The sequence below is a fragment of the Rhinolophus sinicus genome, chromosome 3 (genome assembly GCF_057876585.1).
Source record: "Rhinolophus sinicus isolate RSI-liver-muscle chromosome 3, RSI-T2T, whole genome shotgun sequence".
Lineage (NCBI taxonomy): Eukaryota > Metazoa > Chordata > Mammalia > Chiroptera > Rhinolophidae > Rhinolophus > Rhinolophus sinicus.
The window spans coordinates 90516880-90543723 of NC_142503.1; the positions used below are offsets into that span (position 1 = coordinate 90516880).

Here is a 26844-nt window from a genome sequence, read left to right on the forward strand (position 1 = left end):
AGAAACTCCAACACAGAAAATGACAATCCTCCTTTACTGGATGTAACAGATGTTGCCAGCTCTGTCCCCACCCTCACCCTCGTAGCACTGCTTTTCCATGTGGGATCTAAACCTCTCAAGATGCACTGGACCACTGCTAGGCTGCTCTCCCCTGCCACCACCCACATCCCAATTCTTCCTGGTTGATTTTATGGCCTGTGCATTAGGAAGGGGTCAGAGAAGGGGTACGCTCCGCCCAGGGAAGGGCTTGCAGGCTTGATCACCCCTCCAGCTTCTCCATCCACACAGTGCCAAGACCCGCAGGAGCGCTCAGGTGGGGCAGACGAAGGACAGGAGGAGGTCCACTTCATTGCCGACGATGAGCCGCCCTGGGTGGATGTTGTCGGGCACGGCCAGGCTGGAGGTCATTTCCCAGGCGTCCACAAAGGCCACACGGAGGTCGGCAAAGGCAGCTTGGAGGAGCCGGTTCACCTGCAGGGTGAACCAGTCACTGCCATATACGGACTTGTACCCTGTGTTGGCCAGTTTGATGACCACGAGAGTGCCGGGCTCCCGGGCCAGCAGCGCAGCCACAGCTGCCCGGATCCCTGCCAGCCGTCGTGCAAAGATGGACGGAGGGAAGGTGGTGAAGTGGGCGCCCAGCCCCAGCACCACCACGGTGTGGGGACCCCCTGCCAGGCCCCCCAGCTCTCGGGCTACAGAGTGCAGGGAGGCCACTGGTGTGCGGGCGGAGCGCAGGGGCCAGCTGTGGGCCCGCCAGTGCAGCACTATGTTCCGAGTGGTCTCCACGGCCATCAGGGGCCCCGTCTGGTATGTGGCGTGTAGATCCATGGGCTTTAGGGCTGTGGAGAGGAAGAGAGAGGAGGCCTAGGAGTGAGTATAGGACTGTGTACCATCCTCTTGTACAAATGAAATTTCTAGTCCCATATCCCAGGGCATAAGCATTCTGTCTCTAAACCCTAATGCTTACCCGCCCCACCCCCCAGTTTTCAAGGTTGCCAAGAATCTCACTATCATCCATCCTAACTCCTATTCAGTTTGCTCTTATTTCTCTAAGACATTTGACTTCTCCATGCTGAGTGACCTCTTCCAGAATCCTCTCTTTCTTGCCTTAACACTACATTATCCCATTTTTTTCTACCATTCTGGTCACTCTTTGCTCAATTGTCAGCTTCATATTTTCTTTGCATTCTGTAAATGTGGTAGTCCCTAAAATTCTATCACTGTCATCCACATTTCTTTACCATCTTCGCTTTGGGGAATTCATTCACTGCTACCTCCTCAGTTTCTGTCTAAGATCTGATGGCTTCCTGAGCTTTGATTCCACACTTCCAATTGCCCAGGCAATATTTTCTCTCTAATGCCCACCATGGTCTTGAATATCTAAACAGAATAGAGATCCCCCAAACAGACAGACATAAGGACACCTGCTTCATGACGAAGCTGCCCTGCAGAGCTATGGGGAAAAGATGGCTTCTCAGTCAACAGTGCCAGGTCAATCAGATACCCCAATATCCAAAACTTAAAAAAAAAAAGGTGTTCTCTCATGACTAACAGAAAAATTCAAATGAAAACCACATAAGCCACTATGATACACCCATACTTTTTGCCCAATATTAAAAAATGATAATATCAAATGCTGGGCAAGAATGTGAAACAAAAAGAACCGCTGGTGAAAGAGTAAAGTGGTAAAACCACTTTTTAAACATGTGCAGAACCAAAAAGTCTAAAGATACCTCTACTCTCTGATCAGCAAAACAATCACCAGGTGACATCCTACAAAAACACAAGCTCATGTGGACTTAAAGTGACACGTACAAGAACATTTATAGCAGCATTTTTCATGATAGTCCTATCAACAGTAGAATGTAAAAATATAGCATGATATAATCATACAACTAAATACCATGTAGCAGTGAAAAGGAATGAGCGACAATCACGTGAAAGAATATAGATGAATCTTAAATACAAAAAAAAACCCAGACACAACAGAAATCATAGTGTACGTTTCCATTTATATGAAGTTGGAAGTCACGCAACATTCATCTTGTACATTGTTTAGGAATACCTAATAAGTTGGCAGACTATGAAGAAAAACAAGGGCTTAAATATTAGAACAGAATAAAGATTTCTAGAATAATGGGAGAGAGAGAGTGGGAGTTATAACTCAGAGGAGACATGGTATCAGAAAGGCTTCTGGAGTGAGAATCTTGTTCTCTTTCTTATTTAGGGTGGAGGTTATATGGGTGATCATTTTATAACAATGGAAACTGTTTTATGCATTTTCTATGCTTTGTCATATTTTATAATAAAAGTTTTAATAAAATTATGCACACTGGTTAATATACAAGGTCTATCAATTAATTTCACAAATCTGCCACCTGCGCTTATATTGGAAGCACTGTACAAACAGCTCGGTAAGGTTTCCTAACCTTGATATAGCAGTGTCTCACAGCTGTGTTTGTGTCGATGTGTGATGGTGTCTTGCTGAGTGGCATTCATTATTGTTGTCGAGTGTTTTTATGTGCCGTCGTGAGAATGTCTGAACTTGAATAAGAGCATCGAACAAACATTAAATTTCTTGTTAAACTTGGCAAGAGTGGAAGTGAAATCAGGGACATGTTAGTCCAAATTTATGGAGATAATGCCATGAAGAAAACAGCAGTGTACAAATGGATTAAATGTTTTTTTGAGGGCAGAGAAGACGTCACTGTTGATGAGAGGTCAGGGCGGCCAGTAATGAGCAGAACTGATGAAAACATTGCAAAAATTTGTCTAAGTGTGCGTCAAAATCATCGGCTGGCAGTGAGAAGCATAACAGACCAAGTAAACATCAATAGAGAAACAGTTAGGAAACTCTGAACTGAAAATCTTGGCATGAGAAAAGTGTGTGCAAAAATGGTCCCAAAGAAGCTCACAGATGAACAAAAGCAAAGGAGAGTCGCAGTTTGCCAAGACCTTTTGGAGAGGCAAGATGATGTTTTGGGCTGTGTTATTACTGGTGATGAAAAATGGATGTACCAATACGACCCTGACAAAGCGTATAAGTGCACAATGGAAGTCAGCCAATTCTCCATGACCAAAAAGTACACTCAGTCTAAATCAAAATTCAAAACGATGTTGCTCACCTTTTTTTGCTATCAGAGGTATTATTCATTATGAATTTGTACCAAATGGACAAACAGTTAACCAAGTTTACTATTTGGAAGTGCTGAAAAGGCATTGAAAAAGTTAAGACAACCTGAACTTTTCACCAACAATTCATGGCTCTTGCATCATGACAGTGCACCACCTCACGCCACACTGTCAGTGAGTAAGTTTTAGCCGGTAAACAGGTCATTGTATTTGAACACCTTCTCTAGTCACTTGATCTGGCCCCCATTGACTTTTTTCTTTACCCGAAGGTAAAGGAAATATTGAAAGGAAGACATTTTGATGACATTCAGGACATCAAGATTAATACAACCACAGCTCTGATGGCCAATCCAGAAAGAGTCCCAAAATTGCTTTGAAGGGTGGACTAGGCACTGGCATCAGTACATAGCTTCCCAAGGGGAGCACTTCGAAGGTGACCGCAGTGCTATTCAGTAATGAGGTACACAGCACTTTTCCTGGATGAGTTCACCAACTAAATGGTCAGTCCTCGCATGCTGATGGGAATGTGATGAAAATTATGCTGTTGAGAGGGAAGATGATTTAGGAGGGAAGGGAGAAATTGGTGGAGAGATGTCCTTGAATGGGCAAGAGGGGAGGAGACCTAGAGCTAAAGTGGAAGGAGCATGGAGAGTTCATTTTCAAAAACAGGTGGCAATACAGAGAATACTACTACAGATGCTGGTAAGAGAGGAAACGTGGTGGTGGAAATCTGGAATTTCACTTCTGATTGCTTTGTTTTGTTAAGAAAATATGAGGGTCAGCAGCTGACCGTGAGGATGAAGGTTTCAGGAAAGGAGAAGCTGTGACATCGTCAACAAGGCCGGGGGTTCAGTCGTCCAGGACAGTGGCTCTCCAACTTCGGTGCCCATCAGCATCACCTGGAGACTTGTTGAAACACAGACTGAGTATCTCCCCAGAATTTCTGATTCCGTAGGTCTTGGATGGGGCCTGAGAAGTTGCGTTTCTAACAAGCTCCCAGGTGGTGCTGATACAGCTGGTCTGGGGACCACGTTTGAGAACTGCTGGGATTACTGTGCAGCATTAGTGCATCCCAGAGGTTTGTGGTCATGATTTCAAGTGAACAGTCAGCATGGTGGAGTGAAACTGCCTCAGACGCATCTTTCCTGACCATTTATCTATCTTCCTCTGCCTCACCATCTTCTACTTTCACAGTATTTTTTCTCACAGAACTTTTCACTATCTGTGACTTGTTTCTGAGTCTTTCCATTAGCGTTTATGCACAACAAAACAGGAATATTAGTATTTTTGTTGTTGGTCACTGTTATGTTCTCAGAACATAGAACAGTGCCTGCATATCACAGGTGCTCAATAAATATTTATCAATGAAAAACAAGAAAGGATGGAAGGAAGGAAGGAAGGAAGGAAGGAAGGAAGGAAGGAAGGAAGGAAGGAGAAAAGGAAGGAAGAGGAGAGGAAAAACAGATTACTATACAAGCAACTAAAAAATGAAGGAAGGAACAAGCAAAACAAATTACCAAACAAGCAACTAAATCATCATATTAGTTTTGACTTTTAAGAGAAAATTATTTTCATAATTATAAATATAAACACAGTTCACTGATATGTCTAAAATTAACATAAATGCAATGGAAAGGTGGGAAGAGGAAGGTAGCTAGTTGCTTACCACTGTATTTTCTTTTCCTGACGACTGTATTTGCCAAATTCTCTGTTTGGACCAAGACTGGGTTGTAGTCATTCAACCTGAGCAGTAAAGATGTATGCCACTTCCATGCCTGGACATAAAGCACCCACAAAATCCTCTGTTCTCTCTCCCTCTCCCTTTTCCTCTCTTTCTCGGTCTCTTTCTCCTCATCAATGGGTTGGGCACAGAGGATCCAGTAGCGATCTTGCAAAATATCTAGTTGGTTCTTTGCAATATACAAGGAATTCAAAGTAACATATAGCTTGATTAAAACACAGTTGACTCCAGGAGGGATCCGAGTTTCCATTCTCTCCTGGTAGCAACATGGCATGAAACAGGTGGAGTGAAGAAATGCCAGTTGGCCCTGTGCTTGCCCACCCCGGTGTCAGTAGGGCAAGGTGTGGAGCTAAACGTAAACTTGTACCTTCACCCAGTGGCAACAAGGCCGTGGAATTGGTGCTCCATGTTCACTGGGGTGGCATCAGCCGGACCCAAAAGGAAGTTGAACATACACCTGGACCTGCGTGTTACACCTACACAGGGTGAGTGCTGGCTGAAAAGAACAAAGGTAAAATAAGACCCAGAGTCTCACAGCATAATACCCACAGTGTCCAGTAAACAACAGAAAATCATTCAGCATACCAACAATCACGATAATCACAAATTTGAATAAGAAAAGACTATTGCCAAGTGCCAACACCAAGATTACTCAGATGTTGGAATTATCTGACAAGGATTTTTAAAGCAGCCATCATAAAAAATGCTCAAGTGAGCCATTGTGAACACTATACACGTATTAGTATAGCTAAAATTCAAATGATTGATTTTTCCAAGTGTGGGTGAGAATATAGATCAACTGGGGAAATATATGGTGGAAACATAAAGTGCTATAGCAAGTTTGGACAAGTTTGGCAGTTTCTGAAAAAGTTAAACACATACCTAGCATATGATCTAGACATTCCATTTTAAGGTATTTACTCAAGAGAAATAAAAGCATATGCCCATACAAACATTTGTGCACAAATATTCATTTAGCTTTATTTGTAAGCGCTAAAAATTGGAAACAGCCCAAATGTCCATCAACAGATGAACAGATAAATAAATAATGGTATATCCATACATACAATGGAATACTACACAACAATAAATAGGGAACGAACTATTGCCACATTCAGAAATGTGGACAAATCTCAATATAATTATGCTGAGTAAAAGCAGCCACACACAGAAAAGAGTACACATTGTATGATTCAATTTATATGAAGTTCTAGCAAATGCAAACTAAGCTAAAAAGACAGAAAGCAGATGTGCGGGTTGCCTGGGGACAGAGAAGAGTAAAAGGGAGGGATTAGCAAGGACTACCAGGAAAGCTTTCTGAGTGGTGGATCTGTTAATTGTCTTATGTGTGGACATTGTTTTCCAGATGTACATACTCGTATGTTATAATTTATCAAGCTGTCCACCATAAATATATGCTGTTTACGACTTGTCAGTTACACCTCAATAAACTGTTTAAAATAAAGGGGAACCTCAAATTAGGCCTAGTGACTGAGGGTGACGATATGGTAAATTTCTAAACTTTGCAGGAAGACAGGATTGTATCTGCACTACCCACCCGAGATTGGAGATAATATGTTTAAGTGGACTTTCCTCACACACCTGGTAAGTAAGGGCCACAATTAGCCGGTTGCTAACTTCACAATTGAGTTCACAGAGATTATGACCACTGAATAGTGGGCCAAGTCCAACAGGCATTCAGGCTAGCTCTGCTGTTCTACCTTCCCACTCAGGTATCTTCAAGACTTGTAGTAACTTTGGAGTAGGTACTAGATGCTTGGACATAATTTTATTTAAAATAACCACTATAGATGCTAAGTGTTTATTTTTCTTTTCTAAATGAGAGGTTATTCACAAGTTCTTTCTGTGAAAATTTTCTGTTTTCCATTAATCTTGACTTTTTAACTCTCAACATGGAAGAGTTGAGATTGGATTAAATTAACTTTGGAGGGGCTGAGGAAATGACGCTCATTCAGCAAAAGTCACTCAGGTTTTAGGTGCTAAGAGATCCATAGCTCTATCAGCTGCTGGATAAGACACAACAGTGAGGCAAAGAAAGGAGAGAGAGAAAAGAGAGGAGGAGAGGGGAAGGGAGGGAAAAAGGAGGGAGGAAGAAACTGAGGTAGGTAGGGTACAAAAATCTGAACTTCAATACATTCATGTTAATTTTACTTAAGAGAGTAAACGGGATTTTATTTAAAGACTAAATCGGGAACTGTTCTTGTATTATTGATACAGGAGAGTTAGCATGTCCCTAGGTAGACAGGGAGGTCCCTGGTGGAATAAACAAAAGACAGCCATATCCTAAAACTTCGGGTTTTGAAATCACTCCTTCACTCCAGGACATAATGTAACAAGGCCTTGAGGTTAATCATAAAATTCATGTTGGCCTGACAAATGGAGCAGATCTGATAGATAAGAGTGGGTTACTTTGCTAATTCCTTTAGGATGGGCAAGCAGAACAAACCTGGTACACGAATTTCATTAGAAGGAGCCAGTTCCCTTCTTCTAAAGTTCCCTTCTTCAAATACCTCCCCTTCCCCAAGCAGGCAAAGGAAGGTTTAAAAGTAAGAGCTTTTGCCTCAGTGTTAGGGCACCCCCCATTGGGGACCCCCTCCCACTCAGGAGCTGCAACCTTTTCTCCTGCCTCTAATAAACTATCCTCTTTTTAAAACTTTTTTACTCTCCTGGTCCGTGTTTCCATTCTTCGGCTTCACGAGACAGGATCCCGGCCCACACTCAGAAACTGCCGGCAGATCCAACATCACCTACATCATTATCAGAAATTGTATTATTTGAAACGTTTTTTTTAATGCTGTCATATGAGTTCATTACATAACTTCCGGTCAACCAAACTGGAAAGGAAGCTTGGTGATGATAATTACATTCTCTCAGCTCTGATTCCTTTGCTCATTTGCTCTTGGAAAATTCCCGGCATACTGCCCCAACCTCTGTAACATAGGAGTCTTGTCTTGCAAAGCCCTCCCTGTTCACCTCTTCCTTCCTGAGGCTTCAGGTGTCCTGCCCTCTCCCCTCAGGGCCACTCACAGGGCACTTTGTCACGCAGATACTCCCACCACTGCCGAAGCGTGGAGTCTCCCATCATGTGGACAACGTGGCCAGCCAGGCAGCCCAGGATGCTGTCAACAGTGGGGAAGGAGCGGCTGGAGCAGGACAGCGAGTGCCACACTTCTTGGTGGTAGAAGCCAGAGGGTTTTGTGGCCGGGAGCCCAGGATGGCACGGGGGCCGTGGGGACAGGGCTACAGGAAAGGGGAAAACAGAATAGAGCTAACGTTTATAAATTACAAAATGTCAGGTGCTCCTCTATGCTCTTTACATATATTATATTATTTCATTTACTCTTTGACAAAAATCCATGAAGTAGTATTCTTATCTTCATTAACAAGTGGGGACACTGAGGTCCTGAATTATTAATTAATTTACCCATCATCAAGAATAGTGACTGGCAGAGATAGCATTTTAACCCCAAAAGTCTGACTTTACAGCCCATGTTACTAAACCACTATGCTATACTGTCCTAGCAGGGGGGCTGGGGCTCTACTCCCAATCAAGGAATAAAACCCCTCCAAGTCTATTACCCACAAAACCCCCAGCATATGCCAGCCCCACTCACCCAGGCTGCTGTTCCCTGGGGCTGCCATTCTGACCTGGATTGGAGAAATGCCCTGAGGGAGCTCGATGTCTGTCACTTTCCTAGAGAAACACCAAAAGTGAGCATTGAGGGAGGGTGACCAGGTGAAAGCTGGAGACCAGTATGAGCATATGATGGTTGACTTGTGACTTCTACTCTAAGTCCAAAGTTTGAGGTCGATACAATACAATTAGCACATTCACACTGTGAAGCAATTATAATAAAGACTCAAAAAATGATGGAAGAGAAAATCATACCAGGAATCTGGACCTTCTGCAATCAATCTACACTTTGTTTGTCAGTCTACTAACAGTCCAGGTAATAAAAGAACATCGAAGCTGGGTTGTGTAGTTCTTTCTCTGATAAATGGAGGTACACAAGCATGCCAGGAAAGACAAACTTCCTGGAAGAAACACGAAACAGAATAATTTTCTGTTATGTGAAAACTCACAAAGAGCACTGTGTGGAATAACCAGGTTAATATCAACATTCATAACTCAAGTTGCTAGTATGTACCCTTGATATGTTATGATGGAAATGTAACCTTATCTCTGTGATCTTCCTCCCCTAAGCTCATAACCCACTTCTGATTATACTGTTGGGATGGTTTTCCTTGCAGGCCCCCGCTGAGAGCTCTATCTCCCCCTTATCGGAGCTCCGTCCCCCTCCTCCTCCCATACCTTATCGGAGATGTCTCCCGTGGGCACCATAGTTAGAGGCCTCCCTGTCAAAACAAAGTTGAGGGATTACAGCTGCTAGGGACGGATCTCCCTGACACCCCGGCCAGATTTCCCCCCTAACTTGGAGGCCTAACCCTATAAAACAAAACGCCTGGCCCCAGTTAGTGCTCAGTTCTTTGGGAACAATCCCACTGGGCCTACTGGCGTAATAAAGCTGTGTTCTCCCTGATCTCTGCGAGCCGCTTGAGTTTCTCGGTCCTAGTCATTCTTCCACAACATTTGGTTCCCTGACCGGGAAACCCAACCGTGATGGACCCTTGCACCACCGGTGTGGGGTGAGAGGCAGGCCGTGGAGCAACGGGAGGCCCGAGAAGGGTGTAGGCGGGCCCTGCTGATTTTGGCGGACCCCGGACGGGGCTTCCCTGGGCAGCCACAGCCTGCGCCTCCCCAGCTGGACCCGCTGAGAGGGACCGGGGTCAACCAGTCGGATCCACCCATCGGACCAGGTAAGCCTCGAGGCCATTGTCTGGAGCCAGTCCTGTCCCATGTGAGAGAAGGGGAGCCTGATCACCTCCCAGTAGGGTCTTATAACCTACCCAGTCAGGGACACCCATAGGAGGGTGTCAACCCCGTGTGTGAGTGACTGATTGTGTGTCTGATTGTTTGATTCCATTGCTTTGGCTATGGAAGCCTGAATATGCTTCGCCCTGATTCTCGAAGAGCATCGTGTGGCATAACAGTGATTCACTCCACAGAGTGGCCTGGTCTGGAAATTATTCTGGAATTACACTGTAGCCAAAAACACTCCTAAGTGCCCCACGAGGGACGCCAGCAGGGCAGCGCCTGAGTAAATCCCCCTCCCCACCGTCTGCGACATAGTAGCTATGGGTGGGAAGCAAAGTAAGCCTGCAGTCCTAGACTGCATGTTAAAGAATTTTAGGAAAGGTTTTGGCAGAAATTATGGAATCTGCATGATCCCAGGAAAAATTAAGAGCCCTCTGTGAATTAGACTAGCCCACTTTTAACGTGGGCTGGCCGTCAGAGGGAACCCTAGACCTGGTCGTTGTCCTACACGTTTATATTGTAGTGACCGACAATCCTGGTCACCCGGTCAGTTTCCATACATTAACTCCGGGTTGGAAATTGCCAGGATCCTTCCACTTTAGGGTACGGTTCTGCTCTAGTAAAAAGGAACAGTGCAGGATTCTTGTAACCCAGGCTCTGAAAGAAACTCCTAACACCCCTCCGACAAAGGCCCTTCACCAAGAGGACACAAGAAAACTCCACTGAATATTTGAGGACAGACGTCTGAGTGCCAGAAAAACATTTTGGGGAGCGCGATCCACTGTGTTTGGGGACAGCGCAAGCCGCAGCGCAAGCGGGACCGCCGAGATGCGCCTCCAGAACGTAGAGTAACAATCACAATCCCACATTCCAGGCGAGTGCGAGTGGGAGGGAAAGTGACCCGGGCCCAGGCGCCGGGTGAGCGCCCTGCAGCTAACATGAAAGCCGCCTCCAGCGGAACAGCCGACACAGCGGAGGAAAGAGGCTCCTCTCTCGGCTCCCTCTCCCTGCCCCAGCCCTGGGAAGCAGCGATTTCAGCAAGATTGGACCTGCACACCCTCTGGACCTCGCCCCAGGGAGCCTGGTGGAGAGAGGATGCAGCTGGTAGAGCCTGGTGGAGAGGAAGAGACAGCCCCTTTCGAGCTTCCCTGGGCCAACCTCTCCGGGGAGGGGACCAAGAGCCAACGGCGGTCAGCACCCGGCACCCCCGCCCCCTCTCCCCCGTCCTGGAACTTCCAGCCCGGGTCTGCAGCACCAGGAAGAAGGCGCCTGAGCTCCCCTACCCGAGACCCAAGCGTGGGCTGCGTAAGCTGAGAGCACAGAGCTCCCAGGCCGTGCGCCAGGGGCAATACTATCCCTTTCTTTTGCCTTTTCAACACCAAGAGCATTTCTGCAGTGGAAGCTCAGCAGCCCTCGGGGTGGAAGGAAAAACCCTAGAGCCTTAAAGCAGCGACCAGGGCACTGGTCCCTACTCGGCCGCCTCTGAAGAAGCCCGGGGGCTCCCCCCTGCCGCCGCACCCCACGCGCTCCCGGGCTGCGGACCTAGGCAAAACCGCGGCCTGACTGCAGCCACTGGCAGGGCCTTCCCCAGCTCGGCTTGGGGACCCGGGAGCACCCCGGCGACCACCCCAGCTGCCCCCGTGCTCGGGGAGCACAGCCTGGGCCTTGCCCAGCCCCCAAACTACCGTGAAATCAATGTTATTTGGGTGATGCGAGAGAAAAAAGAAATAAGGAGGACCATCAAAGGAAGGCTCCGCCCAGCTGCCGTATCTCTGGATTTCTCCTTCTTTGACTTTGCCACACTTAGTGCTCGCCTAGTGATGCAGCAGTAGAATTGTCGCCTGCCAAGTGGGTGACCCAGGTTCAATTCCCAGTCAGGGAAGCGGTTTCCTTTTCACCCCTGCGAAGGGGAACTTGAAGACCACATTTAAATTGCATAAAAGTTAACTTAATTTTCATATGAGGCGTTTTCTGCTTACAAACTCTGTGACAGTTTTGGTATTCCAAGTGCAACATGATGGGCGATGTGTGGAATGTCTCTGGGTTCTTGAGATGGGGACTATTTAAAGGCCATAGTATATAATACCAAAGGAAAACTGCTGTCACAAAACTGAGAAACAAGCAAATGACGTACTTAGCATCTCTGAATACACACCTGAGAAATTTACTGAGAGCTGCTTGGGAAAAGGCTGACTTTGTGAATCTCCAGTCTTTTAACGAGGTTGGCGCCACTGTGCTGATTGGCTTCTGTCTGACAGTATTGGGACACGATTCTTTGTTATTTGGTTAGTCTAAACAGCAACTACAGATTTATTGCTTATTATTTCCTTCTCATTTCTTATAAAAGTGCGATGCACATATGACCTCTCCTTAAGTTCCCAAACAAAGATCGCGTTGACTCTAATGTTACCTTACTAATAGATGGAGAACCCATCTGTAAAAGGGAGACTCACCTACTTCCATCAGCAGGAAGGAAAAGAAAAATTGACCTATAATTTTGCTGAGTGTGAAAAGGAAGAAGAGGAAGACACTAGAAAAATCAAAGTGCCAATATCAGTACTGGACGCCACCAGCCACAGTTCTGCTGTCTTATGAGACAATCCAGGGGTGATCTTGTTCCCAGAGTCTCACACTGACTGCAGCTGCACTGACAGCAATTTTCCACCCAAACTCTTCCTAGCTGCTTATACAACATACGGCCTTAGGCAACGAGAGCTAGAATTTCAAGGACTCCAGCCATAATCATTTCATAACCCCTCACCAAGGGACAAAATACCTTCTTGTCTTAGTCTGTACCTTCTCGGGCTGGGTAAAAGCCTTCCTCACCTGAACTAAAAAGCCAGAGAGGTCACCAAAGTTCCCCTCCACGAAATCGTCCCACAGTATGGGCTTCCCCTCACCATTCACAGGACAACAGACCAGCCTTATCTCAGATGTACTACGGACTCTGGCCTCAGCCCTCAGTGTCTCCTAGAAGCTTCACACAGCCTACTGGCCTCAGAGTTCAGGGAAAGTAGAGTATATGAACTGTACCCTCAAAGAAACATTGTCTAAGCTATGCAAAAAACAAACAAAAACAAAAAAAAACAACCTCCCTGGGATGGATGGATCTACTCCCCTTAGGCGCCCGCCGCTCCCTGTGTACTCCTCAAAAGGATGGTTTTTCCCCCATTTAAAATTCTCTAGGGCCGGCCTCCCCCATTGCTATCATCCATCCCAGGCAGCCTCAAAGTAGTAGGTAACTCCCAGGTCAGCTTATCGCCCTAGGAAAGATCCTTACAGGCCTGCACTCACATCTACTAGAAAGAACTCCTGACTCATTAGGGACCCCTGTCCATCCCCACTTTCCAGGTGACAGGGTCTAAGTAAAGATTGGAAGCATGAGCCCCTCTGCCCAATATAGATGGGCTCACACAGTAATCCTTGTTACACCCACTGCTCTTAAGGTCTCCAGAATCACACCGTGGATTCACCACTCCTGAGTCAAGCGAGCAGAGTCGGACCAGCCTGCCTGGACAAGCCACTGAAGACCACGCTTAAGAAGACCAGCTGAATAACAGTTCCCCCCCTTAACCATTTTCGCCCTCTGCCTGCTGACCCTTCTGGTCTCTCTTTTGCTCATCTCTACGACCCTGCCTGATTGGACCCCCACCCAGCGGGGTCTCCTCCTGTCCGGATTTCTGTTATGGGTTTCTCCTCTACTCGTGCTCGCCTGCCTGAGGCCCTCTGGCTCTTAGGCCTTCTTTGCCTTTTCCCCCTTGGGTCTCTCCTCGAAGTGTCCCTGCTTCCAGCGGTCCGGAACAAGAGCCTCAGACCTCCCAGTTCCCCTGCAATCTCTTCCCCCGAGGGTCTGTCTGCTGGACCTACTTAGCCCAAACCGGGTCCTCTGATGGCAGTGGAGTCCAGGGCACTGACCTCTGCAACATTGTGGCGGCCCAGATTGCTGCGATGGCTCGGGCTGCACTGCCCCAGCCTTGCTGCCATGGCCTCGGCCTGACTTCCCTCCGCCGGGCCAAACTCCCAGATGCCCAGGACCCTGCCAAGCAGCTCAGAGCCTCCATAGTCTCCCGCCCGGTCAGCGTCCCCTGGCTCCTGCCTCAAACTTAGCCTGCTACCTGCCCCCTGGCCTCTCCTAGGCTCCCGACACCCACTGCCAGAGCTTTTCTGCACCTTTGCCCTCCTGCACTTTCTTCTGTAACGGAAGCTACCTATACAGGTATCAGAGCACACATCACGGTGGAGGTGGCTGCATCCTCATTTTCATTCTCCTTCTGCCGCCGTTTTTGCTGACGCTGAATTCCAGTCGCGGGTCTTTCCTTCCCTTCGCACCCGCCGTGGGGCTTTCATCCCTTTCCTCATAGGTGCTGGCATCTTTACAGGGGTTGCCGCTCCGGCCTTGGGACTTCCATCGACTTTTACTACAAACTTTCTCAAGAAATCAATGATGACATGGAGCAGGGCGCAGACTCACTCATGTCACTTCAGACCCAACTCTCCAGCCTGGCGTCAATCGCCCTCATAAACCGGGGAGCCCTGGATCTGCTCACGGCCGAAAAGCGCGGGACCTGCCTCTTCCTCCAAGAAGAATGTTGCTGCTACATGGGCCAGTCTCGGATCCCCGCCACCAGGGTCTGTGAGCTCCGGGGATCGCATATAGAACCGCTGCGAGGAGCTCGCCTCCTGGGGGTTTGGCTTTCAGTCCTGGACTTCCTGACCCCCCCTTGCTCTCCATTTTCCTCCTTGCTGCCATCGGCCCGTGCATCTTTGCTGCCCTTGTCCACTTCATCGAAGGTGCCGTCTCCTGTCTGACCACCGCCCACGTCCTTGCCCTGCGGGGCTGTCACTCTCTGTTTAGATGATGATCTTTCGGGGTTCCCCTTCCAATCATCAACAGGGGGGAATATGTTGGGACGGTTTTTCCTGCAGGCCCCCCTAAGAGCTCAATCTCCCCCTTATCGGAGCTCCGTCCCCCTCCTCCTCCCATACCTTATCGGAGATGTCTCCCGTGGGCACCATAGTTAGAGGCCTCCCTGTCAAAAAAAAGTTGAGGGATCACAGCTGCTAGGGACGGACCTACCTGGCACCCCGGCCAGATTTCACCCCTAACTCGGAGGCCTAACCCTATAAAACAAAGCGCCTGACCCCAGTCTGTGCTCAGTTCTTTGGAAACAATCCCACTGGGCCTACTGGTGTAATAAAGCTGTGTTCTCCCTGATCTCTGCGAACCACTTGAGTTTCTCGGTCCTCGTCATTCTTCCGCAACAACATAAAAAACATCAGACAAATTTCAATAGAGAGGAATATTACAATACGAGTATAATTAACCAACACTCCTCAAAACTGTCAAAGTCATCAACAACAAGGAAAGTATGAGAAAATGTCACAGCCAAGAAGAGCCTCAGGAGACATGACAACTAAATGTAATATGGTATTCTGGATGGGATCCAGAAAAAGGACATTAGATTAAAACTAAGGAAAGCTAAATAAACCATGGATTTTACCTAATAATAATGTATCAATATTGGTTTTTGAATTGTAAGAGATATAACACACTACTGTAAGATGTTAATGATAGGAAAATTGTGTGGGAAAGTGGACATGGGAACTCTGCACGATCTGCTCGATTTTGTAAATCAAAACCATAAACTCTAGTAATAAAACAGTTTCAGAATTCCACACACAGGTGTTTATCTAAGAGAAATGAAAATATTTGCCCACAAAATTGTTGTTGGTAAAAATTGTTAAAGTTGCACAATGTTGACAGCAACTTTATTCATAATAGCCAAAATCTGGAAACAACCCAAATGTTCATCAAGAGGTGAAAGGATAAACAGGCTGTGGTCTATCCATACAATGGAACACCATTCATTAATAAAAAGGAAAAAAAGGAGAAAATTACTGATATGCAACAATATGGATGAATCACACAAAAAATTTTCCTAAGCAAAAGAAGCCAGATACAAGAGTACAAACTGCATGATCCATTTTTATGCAATTCTAGAAAAGGCAAAACTAACATATACTTTCAGAAAGGAAATCAGTGTTTGCCTGGGCTTGGAGGTGGGTGAGGGAACTTGACTGGGAAGGGACACAAGGGAATCGTCAGAGATGGTGGAAATATTCTGTATCTTGATTGTGGTGACAGTTACACAAGTGTACACATTTATCAGAACTCATTGACCTGCACATTTGAAACAAGGACATTTCATTGTATATAAATTACACTTCAATAAACTATATTTAAATTTTTTATCAAAACAAAAAATTCAGACAATAGGATTGTGAGCTGCTGAGTAGTCTATAATTAAATAAATAGCTATTAAGAATACATATTTGTAGCATGAATGTATGCGTGAACTGCTGTCTCTAAAATTGATGGGCTAGAGTTCCACTGAGGCAGGAAATGCTGTTGGGCGATCTTTTTGTGTGTTTCCACCTCGCTGTCTCTCCCAGTCCTCAAAGCTGAGCTTGGCCCTTACCTGTATTTCTTCCTTCACTTCCCAAGGCAGGGGAGAGAGGGGCAGGGGCAGCATGTTAATTTACAGGAGCTTTCTCAACATTAACTCCGTTACCAGAAAATATGTCAACCGGCACCCATCCTGACCTCCTACTCGCCCCATTTTGGAGAAGAGGTGCCACTGTACACTAATGCTACCTCCTTCTGCAGCTTTTAGATTGCACCACTTTCTTTCCTCCTCCTCCTCCTCCTTCTTTTTTGCACCATCTTCAACTTCTGCCCCCCCAGTTCTTTTTCCCGAGAATATAAACATAATCACATCTGCTGCACTGAATGAAGCACCTCTTCCACTACCTCTCCCGGTATCTACAACTCAGTCAGGTTCCTTTCCTTCAAAGGACAACTTCTTGAAAGACTCATCTGACCTTGTTACCTGCCTTATTTTTCTACTTTTTATGCACATTGTTAAAGTTACTTTATTATGTACCCAACATCCAGCTCTAGAGGATCTTAACATTTGGCCAGGTTTGAACTAGATCTCTCTTTAGATAGAAATAAATAAATCACTAAAATAAAAAATGGTGTAAAGACCAAATTTTGGGGAGTGTCTCGTCCTGCGTGACGAGAGTTGTGTGGAGTCAGTAGAGCGGCTCAGGGTTAAGAAAAGACAGCAGCCATGAATAGAGTTTAAAAGTGGAGGCTAAGGGACCGGCAGCCTCAAGGTCTGGGCTGTAGCACCTGGTCGGGCCTGTGCAATAACTTTTATTAGTTAGGTGGGGAAGCACAGGAGATAAAGCTTGTCAATCTCAAGATCTGTGAATTCTATACATCATAATAGAAAACCCTATTAGAGTCAATCACCCTTGCCTGCAGACAGCTGGACCTTAAGTCTCAACTTCCCCAAGGGACAAAACCTATATGCATATGAATAGATGGAGAGCAAGCACCTCATTGAATCACTTCCCTTGCAGGTTTTGGGAAGGAATGCAGCCACCAAGGCAGAGGCTTTCCTTAGCCTCAGGAAGGTGGGAGACTGTGCCCACCTCTGTGAACCCCATGGATTCTCCTGTTGGTCCCCATGACTGGGTCTGGCTTGAGTTGTTCCTTCCGTGAGGAATCTTACTCCTCATTGACTGTCCAGTCATCTTTCTGGGACCAAACAGGGAGGCATAAGGTGCAAACACAAAGGTTTCGCAAAGTCCCTGAAAGGATCTGTCTTAGAGACTCTCCTTTCTTTGGGGGCAGGTAGAAGGAAACAAAACTGTTAAACTGTTGCCTGGCGAGATTAAACTGCTGCATGGCGACAGGGGAGTGTGCAGAAAAACTGGACCTCTAAGACGTTTCTGGTGGGTTGTAAAATGGTATGGCCACTCTAGAAAATAGTTTGGCAGTTTCTTATGAAATTAAATATCCACTAATTACACAACCCAGCAACTGCACACAGACGTTTATTCCAGAGAAGTGAAAATTTATGTTCACATAAACATCTACGTATGAATATTCATGGTAGCTTTATTTATAATTGTCACAAACTGGAAACAACCCAAATGTCCTTCAATGGGTGACTAGTAAAAAAAACTGATATGATGAAATACCAGGCTGCCATAAAAAAGGATGGATTATTGATGTATGCAATAACTATTTTCTATTGTAAGTACTAATTCTGTGTCAATTATGTGTGCTACAGGTATAATCTCCCAGCTTATATCTTGATTTAAACTATGTTTATGGGAACTTTTGGTCATGGAGAAGTTTTTAATTTATATATCACCCCATTATGAATATTTTCTTTTATGATTTATGCCTTTTGTTATGTCTAAAATAATATTTTCATAATCCAAAATCATAAAGAGATTTTCTGCTATAACCTTTTCTGAGTTTTAAGGTTGCTTTTTTGCATTCAGGTCTTTAATCCTCCTGACGTTGATCTTTATGTATATACACTGAGGTTCAGATCTAGTTATATTCTTTTCTGTTTATTTCTGTTCAATGCATTCCCCATTGTTTCGAATGCCTATTATGTTTAGGTAAAGTTACTTGTCTTCATGGATCTAGTCTTTTCTATGATTTATTCAACTACGCCTAAACAAATGCCACATTCCGTGTCAAGAGACTATTTCACACACCAAAAAAACATTGAAATATAAAGAGATGAAAAGGGGTACGCCATGCAAATTCTAAGCAAGTGAAAGCTCTTCTAGCAATATTCATAGTGTAAAAATTAGGACTTAAGACAACAAGCAAGAAAGTAACATAAATAATTTACCATTAACATAAAACAATCACAAAGTTGAATGCATTTAGCAACAGAGCCTTGAAATAAATAAAATGAATACTTCCTGAATTACAATGAGAAGCAGTCAAATCTACAAACCTACAAACACAATATACTATATTTATGTCTGAAACTAATAGACTAAGCAGACAAAAAAAATAGTGAAGTTATATGTGTTTGGAATAAAACAAGCTAAATCAAATAGGTTCAGAATTTCATTCTGAAGAAATAGAGAATACAAATTATTTTCAAGGGAATATAGAATACAAACAAAAAATTAGTCATCTGTTGGGTCACAAATAAATTCTCAACAAATTTCAAAGAATCGATACTAGACACCATACTTCTAGTCATAATGCAAATAAATTAAAAAAAAAAATACAAAGATAGCTGCCTCCCTACGCTACATCCAGAAACTAAAAATAATTCCTAAATAATTCATGACTTAAAGAGGAAGTCACTATAGAAGTTATAAAACATATAATATTGAATAAAATGAAACTCCCATATGCAAAATTTGGGGACTACAGCTAAAACTGTACTCAGAGGGAAAATTTATAACCTTAACTATAAATTTTTATCCCATATAAAGAGGATTGATATATATATTAGTATATTGTTCTGAATCGTGAAATTAGAAAAAGGAAATAAATCTTAAAAGAAATAGAAACAACAAATATTAAAGTTACCAACGGAAACAAATAAAACAGAATGGGGACTTAATTTTCCCGGTAATACGGCAGTCCAAGTATTCACAACAACCTTTACACTGAGAACAACTAAAAATTCTGGACAAAAACAGTATTTTAAAAAAATATTTTTAAAAATGGATTTTTAAATAATTGAAAAGCTAACAAAATAAAGAAAAATCAGATGAAAAGCTTAGTGTAGGCAGGAATTTAAAGAAATGAATGAGGCACTCAAGCCACTTTTGCCCTGAAGTCATTCATTCTGCCTTGAATATTTCATTTCTTGTCTTTCCTGGAGAATTCCAGGAGATCGATTGTAACCTTCCTAAATGGATAGCAAGACTAGGTTTTTGTGATATGTACTGTGTTTCCCCAAAAACAAGACCTAGCCGGACAATCAGCTCTAATGTGTCTTATGGAGCAAAAATTAATACAAGACTTGGTTTTATTTTACTATAAGACTGAGTGCTACATAACATAGTAAATATAAAGTAATAACATAATATAATATAATATAATATAATATAATATAATATAATATAATATAATATAATATAATATAATATAATACCGGGTTTTATATTAATTTTTGCTCCAAAAGACACATTAGAGTTGATTGTCCAGCTAGGTCTTATTTTTGGGGAAACAGGGTATCTATCTGTGTAGAAAAGTCTGTCACATAATGGTGTTAAAAACACATGTGTTGAATGAGAGTATAAATAAATGAGGGTGTAACCTGGGGAGGGCCATTGGGTCACAGGGACAATATTCAAAAGGCAGGATGTGGCTTAGGGTGGGGCCGGCATCCCACATTCTGGGTTTTCTTACCATGACAGCAGGGCCTCATCCCGTGGTGTAGTCACTTTCAGGTAACGCCCACTTGAGTGCCCAACTAAAGAGCTGCAAGGCAGGGTAGAGGGTCGAGCACAGAACCAGAGCTCACCCGAATCCACATCCCTGTACTGGCAGGTAGGCCCTCTTGTTCCAGTTGACTGGGGGTCAACATTGCAAATGACAGTCTCTTCAGTTCCTGTGGGGCCCCGAAAGTAGCCCATAAAATCAACTGTGGCCCTTTTCTCTGTCCAGATTCTTCGCAGAACCCCAACTGCCTCGCTGGAGTGGATCAGGCGCACCTGTACTTGGGCCTTCCCAGCCCAGAGCAGGGGGAAGGACAGCAAGTATGTGCCGTTCTCCAGATCCTGGACATCCCCAGGGAGCCCAGCCTTCAAGTCAGGCCCCAACAGCTGAGCCCGAAACAGATCCCCACCGTGGGTCTTGGGTCGGCCCCGGTGGTCTCTGGCGATAAGGATGGCCTCCAGGGAGCCTCTCAGGGCATAGCTGGTCTGGGCAGGACCCCTCAGGTGGTAGGTGGAGGCCTGGGGGCTGGTGGAGGCCAAAAAGTCCCCCTCATCTCCTGGGGTCAGAGGCCAGTACAGGAGGTGGGTGAGGTTGGCCAGCTCCTGGGGGAGAGAGTCCAAGAGGGAGGGAGATGCTGTGGACTCAGAGGCAGATTGAGAGGCAGGGCGGGGTGCGGGGGGCCGAGGGACGGTGCTGTCAGGCCAAGACATCTTGAAATAGAGGACCTGTGGGTAGAGAAAGGAGACTCTATCAGTGGTTTGTGTTTCCCTCACTTTCTTCTGGGCAGGAGCTGTCCACTCACCAAAGCTAGTCCCCTCTGCCAGGAGTCCTATCCTGCCTGCACCAGGCTCTCTGTCACTCATCAGCCTCGTGTCTGAGTCATTACCACATTCATCTTGTGTGAAGGTGAAGTTATGTCTCTGGATCTCAACTGTCTCCTTATCTCAGCCTTATTCCCTCTACTACCACCTTCCCCACACACCCCCCCCCCCTCGCCACAACGTACACAGAGATAAGTACAGGTCTGCATGCAACTGTCACATCTATAGCTTTCCTCACGCCTCACAAGTCCTGTTTTCCTTCCAGAACCTGTCATTCTGATTAAGTGTCCTCTTTTTTCTTCCTAGTCCCTCTCTCCCACCATCTCCACCCTAGATTTCCAACAGAGTTGTGGGTGAGCAAGTCCATTCCACAATGCTGCTGAGGTTTATAGAAGAAGGAGGTTAGACCATCCCCTAGGGAACTTCCTCTCTAATTGGACTCAGATTCAACTACAGAAACCATTGGAAAAGTGAGAAGCTGTAGAAAGGCACAGACACAAGTGTGAGTTTGAAAAAGGACTGAGATATGGCAGATTCTTTTCTAGGAAGAAATGGTGTTTGCTACAACAAAGAGTCTCCTCTGGGGGCTCAGAGCTCTCTTGTATCATATTCTGAGAAACACAACCTCACAAATACAGACCAGAGAAGTGTGAGGATGCAAACAGGAAGAGCAGTAGAGAGAGGCCATGTTCTATGTAATGGAGGGTGGTAACAGATGTGAGAGGAAGCCTGTGCGCCTGGCCTATCAGATACTCGCCTACACCCACCATAGTCCCCTCTGCTCAGACAAGTGTTATTCAGACAAGACAAGTCTCAAAATCCATGGTGGCACATGGAGGGTGTGTTTGAGGCTGCAGTGTCTGATTTGATCACTGGAGGAGAAACACTCACAGGACTGGCTCATTTCTGGGCTGGAGAGGAGCAGGAATGAACATCACAGAGTCTGGGCTCCAAATCCGGTACTATGTGGTTCCTTGGGATGCTTGGCCCACTGAGGCCCGTGGCATCTTGGGGGGAAGTACGAGGTTGGACAATTAAGTTTGTGAACTCATCGTAGAAAAAGTGCTACATACATCATTGCTGAATATCACTACGGTTACCTTCGAAGTACTCCCCTTGGGAAGCTATGCACTGATGCCAGTACCTAGTCCACCCTTCAAAGCAATTCTGGACTCTTTTTCTGGAATGGCCATCTGAGCTGTCCTTGTATTACCCTTGATGTCTTGAATGTCATCAAAATGTCTTCCTTTCAATATTTATTTCCTTTATCTTCTGGTAAAGAAAGAAGTCATTGGGGGCCAGATCAGGTGAATAGGGAGCGTGTTCCAATATAGTTATTTGTTTACTGGCTAAAAACTCCCTCAAGATAGTGCCGTGTGAACTGGTGCATTGTCATGATGCAAGAGCCATGAATTGTTGGTGATAAGTTCAGGTTGTCTAACTTTTCCACGCAGCCTTTTCAGGATTTCCAAATAGTAAATTTGGTTAACTGTTTGTCCAATTGGTACAAATTCATAATGAATAATCACTCTGATATCAAAAAAGGTTAACAACATCGTTGCAACAAATTTGCGAGCTTAATTGTCAGATGTTATATACCTCGTAAGGTTCTGATCCTTGTGGAGCCTGTTCACAGGCCCTCATCCTGGGCTGGGAGAATATCAGGAGGGCCACTGAACTGGGAGATCACAGATTAGAATGGCTCCCCGTCCATCACTAACAAATGGCAAAACAAAGTGCAGGTGAACATGACCCAGAAGCAGAGACTGTTTTTCCTCCTGCCACTTGCTGCTTTGCCACCACACAAAGGGACCTGAAGATTTGAACTGACAGGTAATAGAGGCCAAGAGTTCTGGTTACAGCAAATTTGAACAGATTGGAGAGAGAAAGACCAAGAATAACTGTGTAACATGCAAAGAATTATTAGGTATGGGAGGTTACATGGATGTGTGTTTTATTATTTCTGGTATGTCATATACATTATATATATATATATATATATATATATATATATATATATATATATATTCATTCTCTGGTATGTGTAAAATATTTCAAGTTTTCAAAATCCTCTCCTTAATTTCTCTTTCACCAAAGAGGAATTATAAAAAGAAAAATACAATCTGTGTACAAAGAAATAAAAAGAGAAAACTTCAGAGTGACATCTTTTAGGTGGCAAAGTAGGAAGCTCTGGATCCTCTTTACCTCCAGGAACACACAGATTCAGGAACAATTCACAGACCAATCCCCTTTGTGAGAAATAATAAAACTAACTGAGAAGCTCCTACACTCTAGCCCCGCGTGAAACCAGACTTACCTAAATTGGTAGAGAGACTCAGGACATACTCTTGCCAGAATCCCCACCCTCGGTACACTGCCATAGGATCAGGAAGAGAATCCTTAGCTCCCAGCTTCAAACCTGCCTGACCTACTCCCCCTTTCCTACATAAGAAAAAGCTAACCTGAAGTTAGTGCAGCTGTCCACTCTCAGGCTCTGGACTCTGCCCCCGCGTACCCCACCCCCTGACACAACACCGGTGTTTCTCTTCTTATTACCCTAGGCAGCTGACATCTTTGGACACTGCCATGGGCATTCTCTCTCCGCCCTAACTTTATAAAAACTTCCTTTGTAGAGTCTGTGAATGCTTTCAGCTTTTGTGAATGACCAGGGGTTAATTCCACGCCAGGACTGTTACCACAGCTCCTCATCTTGGCTCCACACAGCTGCCTGCGCTGTGTGAAAAGCCAGTCACAGAAACACAAATATCGCATGATTGATTCCCTTTATGCGAAGTATCTAAAATCGTCAAATTTATAGAATGGAATTGCGGAGTGTTGTTTGCCAGGGTCTAGGGAGAGGGGGGATGGGGAGTTACTAATTAATGGGCAGAAAGTTTCAGTTAAGCAAGAGGAGTAAGTGTTACAGATCTGCTGTACAACACTGTAACTGTAATATCATGTTGTACATTTTAAGAAATTGTTAAGCAGGTAGATCTCATGTTAAATGTTCTTATCACAATAAAATAAAATTTAAAAATAAAATAATAATTTCTTTTAATCGAAACACACTATTAGAGTGAAAGGCACGCACGACACAGAGCTGGAGAAGATATTTGCAACATGTACAACAAATGGAGGAGCTTGTATCCCAAATCTATAAAGAATTCCTACAAATTAATAAGGAAAGACAGACAACTTACAAATGGATAGAAGATACTTTAATAGCATTTCACAATAGAGGACCAATGACCAATAAACACGTGAATAGGTGCTCAGCTAAACTGGTAAGAGAAGGAACGCGAATTAAAACCACAGTGAAATACCTTTAAATATTCAAAGAAAGGCTGCAACTAAAAGACGGACAGTACCAATGTTACTGAGGCTCTGAAGCAACTGAATCTCTCAGATCATGCTGGTGAGATCATAAATTACAGAACCCACTTTGGAAAACGATTTGGCAGTATGTACTGAAATTGAAGGGATGCATACCTTAGGACCAAGCAGGTTAGCTCGTATATCCAACAGAAAGGCACGCATGTGTGAACTAAGCTATGTTTAAAATAGCCCCCCCCCCAAAGTCCATCTACAGCAGAATGGATAAATAAATTGTCATATATTCATACACTGGAGGACTAGAATGAAATGAAAATTAAGAATAATAGTCTTACACTACAACAAAATACTTCCTCAATTGCTCTCCCTTCAATCTCTCCCACATAACCATTATGATGTTTATAATTTCCATATAAATTCTATATCATCCCTAAAATGTATCCATCAAATATATATGTACATACACATACACACACAAAAATATGTGTATGTAGATGCATCTCACAAAAATATTGAATAAATGAAAGTAGACACACATAAAAGCGTTCATAGTGTATGATTACATTTCTATAAAATGCAAAAGCATGCAAAAATACACTATAATGTCTATAGTTGAAAAGAAGAGAGGGGAGTAGTGATGGAGAGGGAGGCAAAAGAGGGAGTTTCTGGGTATACTGATAATTTTTATTTTTTGACTTGAGTGATGATTATACAGGTTTGTTATCTTTTATTTAGTTGAGCACTATGATTTCTACATTTTTATGTATGTTATAATTCAACTTTTTTTAAAAGGTGGGATGCTTTGGCTGCTGCACCAGGATGTCTGACTCTCTCACAATGAAAGGTTTCTCTGGTAATGAAACCAACACTTTCTTTGGACCGGTTTATTAAGGAATTAGGGTTTCCCTGCCAAATTCCTTCATGCTCTTAGAATAAAGACCAATTTATGGACCTATCTTGCCAGTTCAACCACTTTTTAATAGAGACCAGAAATCCATATTTTCATGTGAAATCTCCTACTATTTAATTATCAATAACCCATTTAACTGTTTTAAACCTGAATTTAAACAGGCCATCAAAGTGCATCTATAGCTACATTAAACACCACAACTTCAGTTTTGACCTAAGGACAAAAAGGGAAAAGCCTTTTCGTGGAGGTAACTCACCATAGCTGAGTTCCCAAGAGACACAGTAAAGTCACTCCAGACAATTGCCCATTCTTTCCAGACAGAGATTTTTTTCCCTGAAGCCCTGCCTCTTTTTCTCTGTGCTAAAAAGCAGGACGTGGCACCACAGACTTCTATCTCTTTCTCTTACACTTAGGCAGAAAAGGTGAGAGAGCTGAGAACAATGTGAATAGCTTATTTTTTTCTCCACTGGAATTTCCCTGAATAATCTCTTCCAGGTTTGTGTTTCTAATCCCCTTATAGACCCCAACACCCAACCCCTCACCCGCCTCCTATGGATGGCATCCCACCCTGCAATTGCTGACGTGGAGTCACACAGGGGCAGAGAGAAGATTGAAAACTCCCTCAGTCCCTTCTCCCAGATTAAGGCAGTAATCAATCCAAATTTGTGGCTGCATAAGGAGACAACCAATAAGCCAGTGATCACAGGAGTGGAGAAAAGGGTAGTACTCACCCAGACCAGAAAGACCAACCCCACAGTCATCAGAATCTTGTACCCCTTGCTTTGCCCCATGAATGGACCCATAGCAGCCTAGACTCTTCTCCGAAATATCCAGTGTGAACCAAGGACCCAGATGAAGCATAAAACAGTAAATGTTTATACTAGCCCCTCCTAGTTATAAAGAGTTTGTTATCTCTGGTAATTTTCCAAGATGGTACATGTTCTGACTGATACTGCAAACTATTCCAGTCCCTGTGTCTCTCAAAATCCACCATTTGAAGCCGGAGACTTCCCCTAGAATTTAGAGTCTCACTTCCTGGACTTAGAAATCATTGCAGCTTCCTGTAAACAAGTAGATTCTATTTGCGGATGCCAAGGTCACCCCTGGGTCTGTGCACTAATGACCTCTTTCACAATTATTTTAAATAATAATTCACCATAACCAAAAGTCATTAGTGAGAGAACTTACATTTTGTCTTCACTTGTAAATTCTCATCAAATGTATTTGGTGTTCATTGTAGATTTTTTTTATTGATATACTGTGACTCCACAATGGGAGGGTTTGGGCATGAGGGAGGAGAGGGCATCTACCTGCGAGTCAGCCTGGGTTATTCCAGAGGATAACGGAGAGGTGACTGAGGTCTGCAGGAGTCAGGGCGGGATTCAGCTTGTGTCAGTGCCCACTGCCCTGAAATACATACGATGAAATAATGTAGGGTGGAGCAGAGAGCTGGGACATCAAATCTAAAGAAAAAAAATACAAATATGCTAAAACAATGACCAATATTGTTATTGTTGATTGAACTTCGATGTGGTTCTGAGACTCTGAATCACCTGGAGTAAAAAAAGGGACAGTGAAAAGTGTATCGGTATTTCCCAACCTCCAGTCCTGCACTGGGAATTTCACATGGTTTTGTCATACACATATCCTGTCTACACTGCTTTTAACTTAATGTTTTTCCTTAAACTTACTCATTGTAAAAATTCAAAGACAAAAAGAACAGACAAG

General features: G+C 44.2%; 2 protein-coding genes across 7 annotated transcripts in view; both read right to left on the reverse strand.

The window, feature by feature from the left end:
• The window catches only part of LOC109439778 (NXPE family member 3-like), a 73162-nt gene extending 46646 nt beyond the window's left edge, over nucleotides 1–26516 (reverse strand). The window contains exon 1 of one of the 2 annotated variants that reach the window (XM_088796732.1): nucleotides 26427–26516. The gene's annotated coding sequence lies outside the window, so the exon portion shown is untranslated. The remainder of the gene's footprint in view (nucleotides 1–26426) is intronic. The other variant, XM_088796728.1, reaches the window with a different exon arrangement.
• On the reverse strand, nucleotides 17–26561 carry LOC141570750 (NXPE family member 3-like). Of its 5 annotated transcripts, XM_074329162.2 has the most exons (6): nucleotides 25848–26135; nucleotides 21765–21880; nucleotides 20023–20777; nucleotides 8512–8591; nucleotides 7925–8137; nucleotides 17–842 (listed from the first exon to the last, which is right to left on the reverse strand). In XM_074329162.2, exons 3-6 carry the CDS (start codon nucleotides 20760–20762, stop codon nucleotides 310–312), a joined length of 1566 nt encoding a protein of 521 aa, XP_074185263.2. In that variant the 5' UTR covers nucleotides 20763–20777; nucleotides 21765–21880; nucleotides 25848–26135; the 3' UTR covers nucleotides 17–309. The 5 variants fall into 5 exon arrangements, with proteins under 5 accessions (XP_074185263.2, XP_088652851.1, XP_088652849.1 ...); XM_088796725.1 differs by lacking the exons at nucleotides 21765–21880; nucleotides 25848–26135 and adding an exon at nucleotides 26427–26561; XM_088796723.1 differs by lacking the exon at nucleotides 21765–21880 and having other exon boundaries at nucleotides 25848–26134.
• Between the last annotated feature and the right edge of the window lie 283 nt (nucleotides 26562–26844).

Bases quoted from the DNA above. Each gene is read 5' to 3' on its own strand.
- LOC141570750 (XM_088796723.1), bottom strand. From the start codon at position 25,919: ATGGGTCCATTCATGGGGCAAAGCAAGGGGTACAAGATTCTGATGACT. The intron at 20,778-25,847 runs GTGAGTACTACC...CTCTACCCACAG, and splicing joins GGTTGGTCTTTCTGGTCTGG to GTCCTCTATTTCAAGATGTC. The intron at 8,592-20,022 runs GTAAGAAAACCC...GTGTTTCTCTAG, and splicing joins GATGAGGCCCTGCTGTCATG to GAAAGTGACAGACATCGAGC.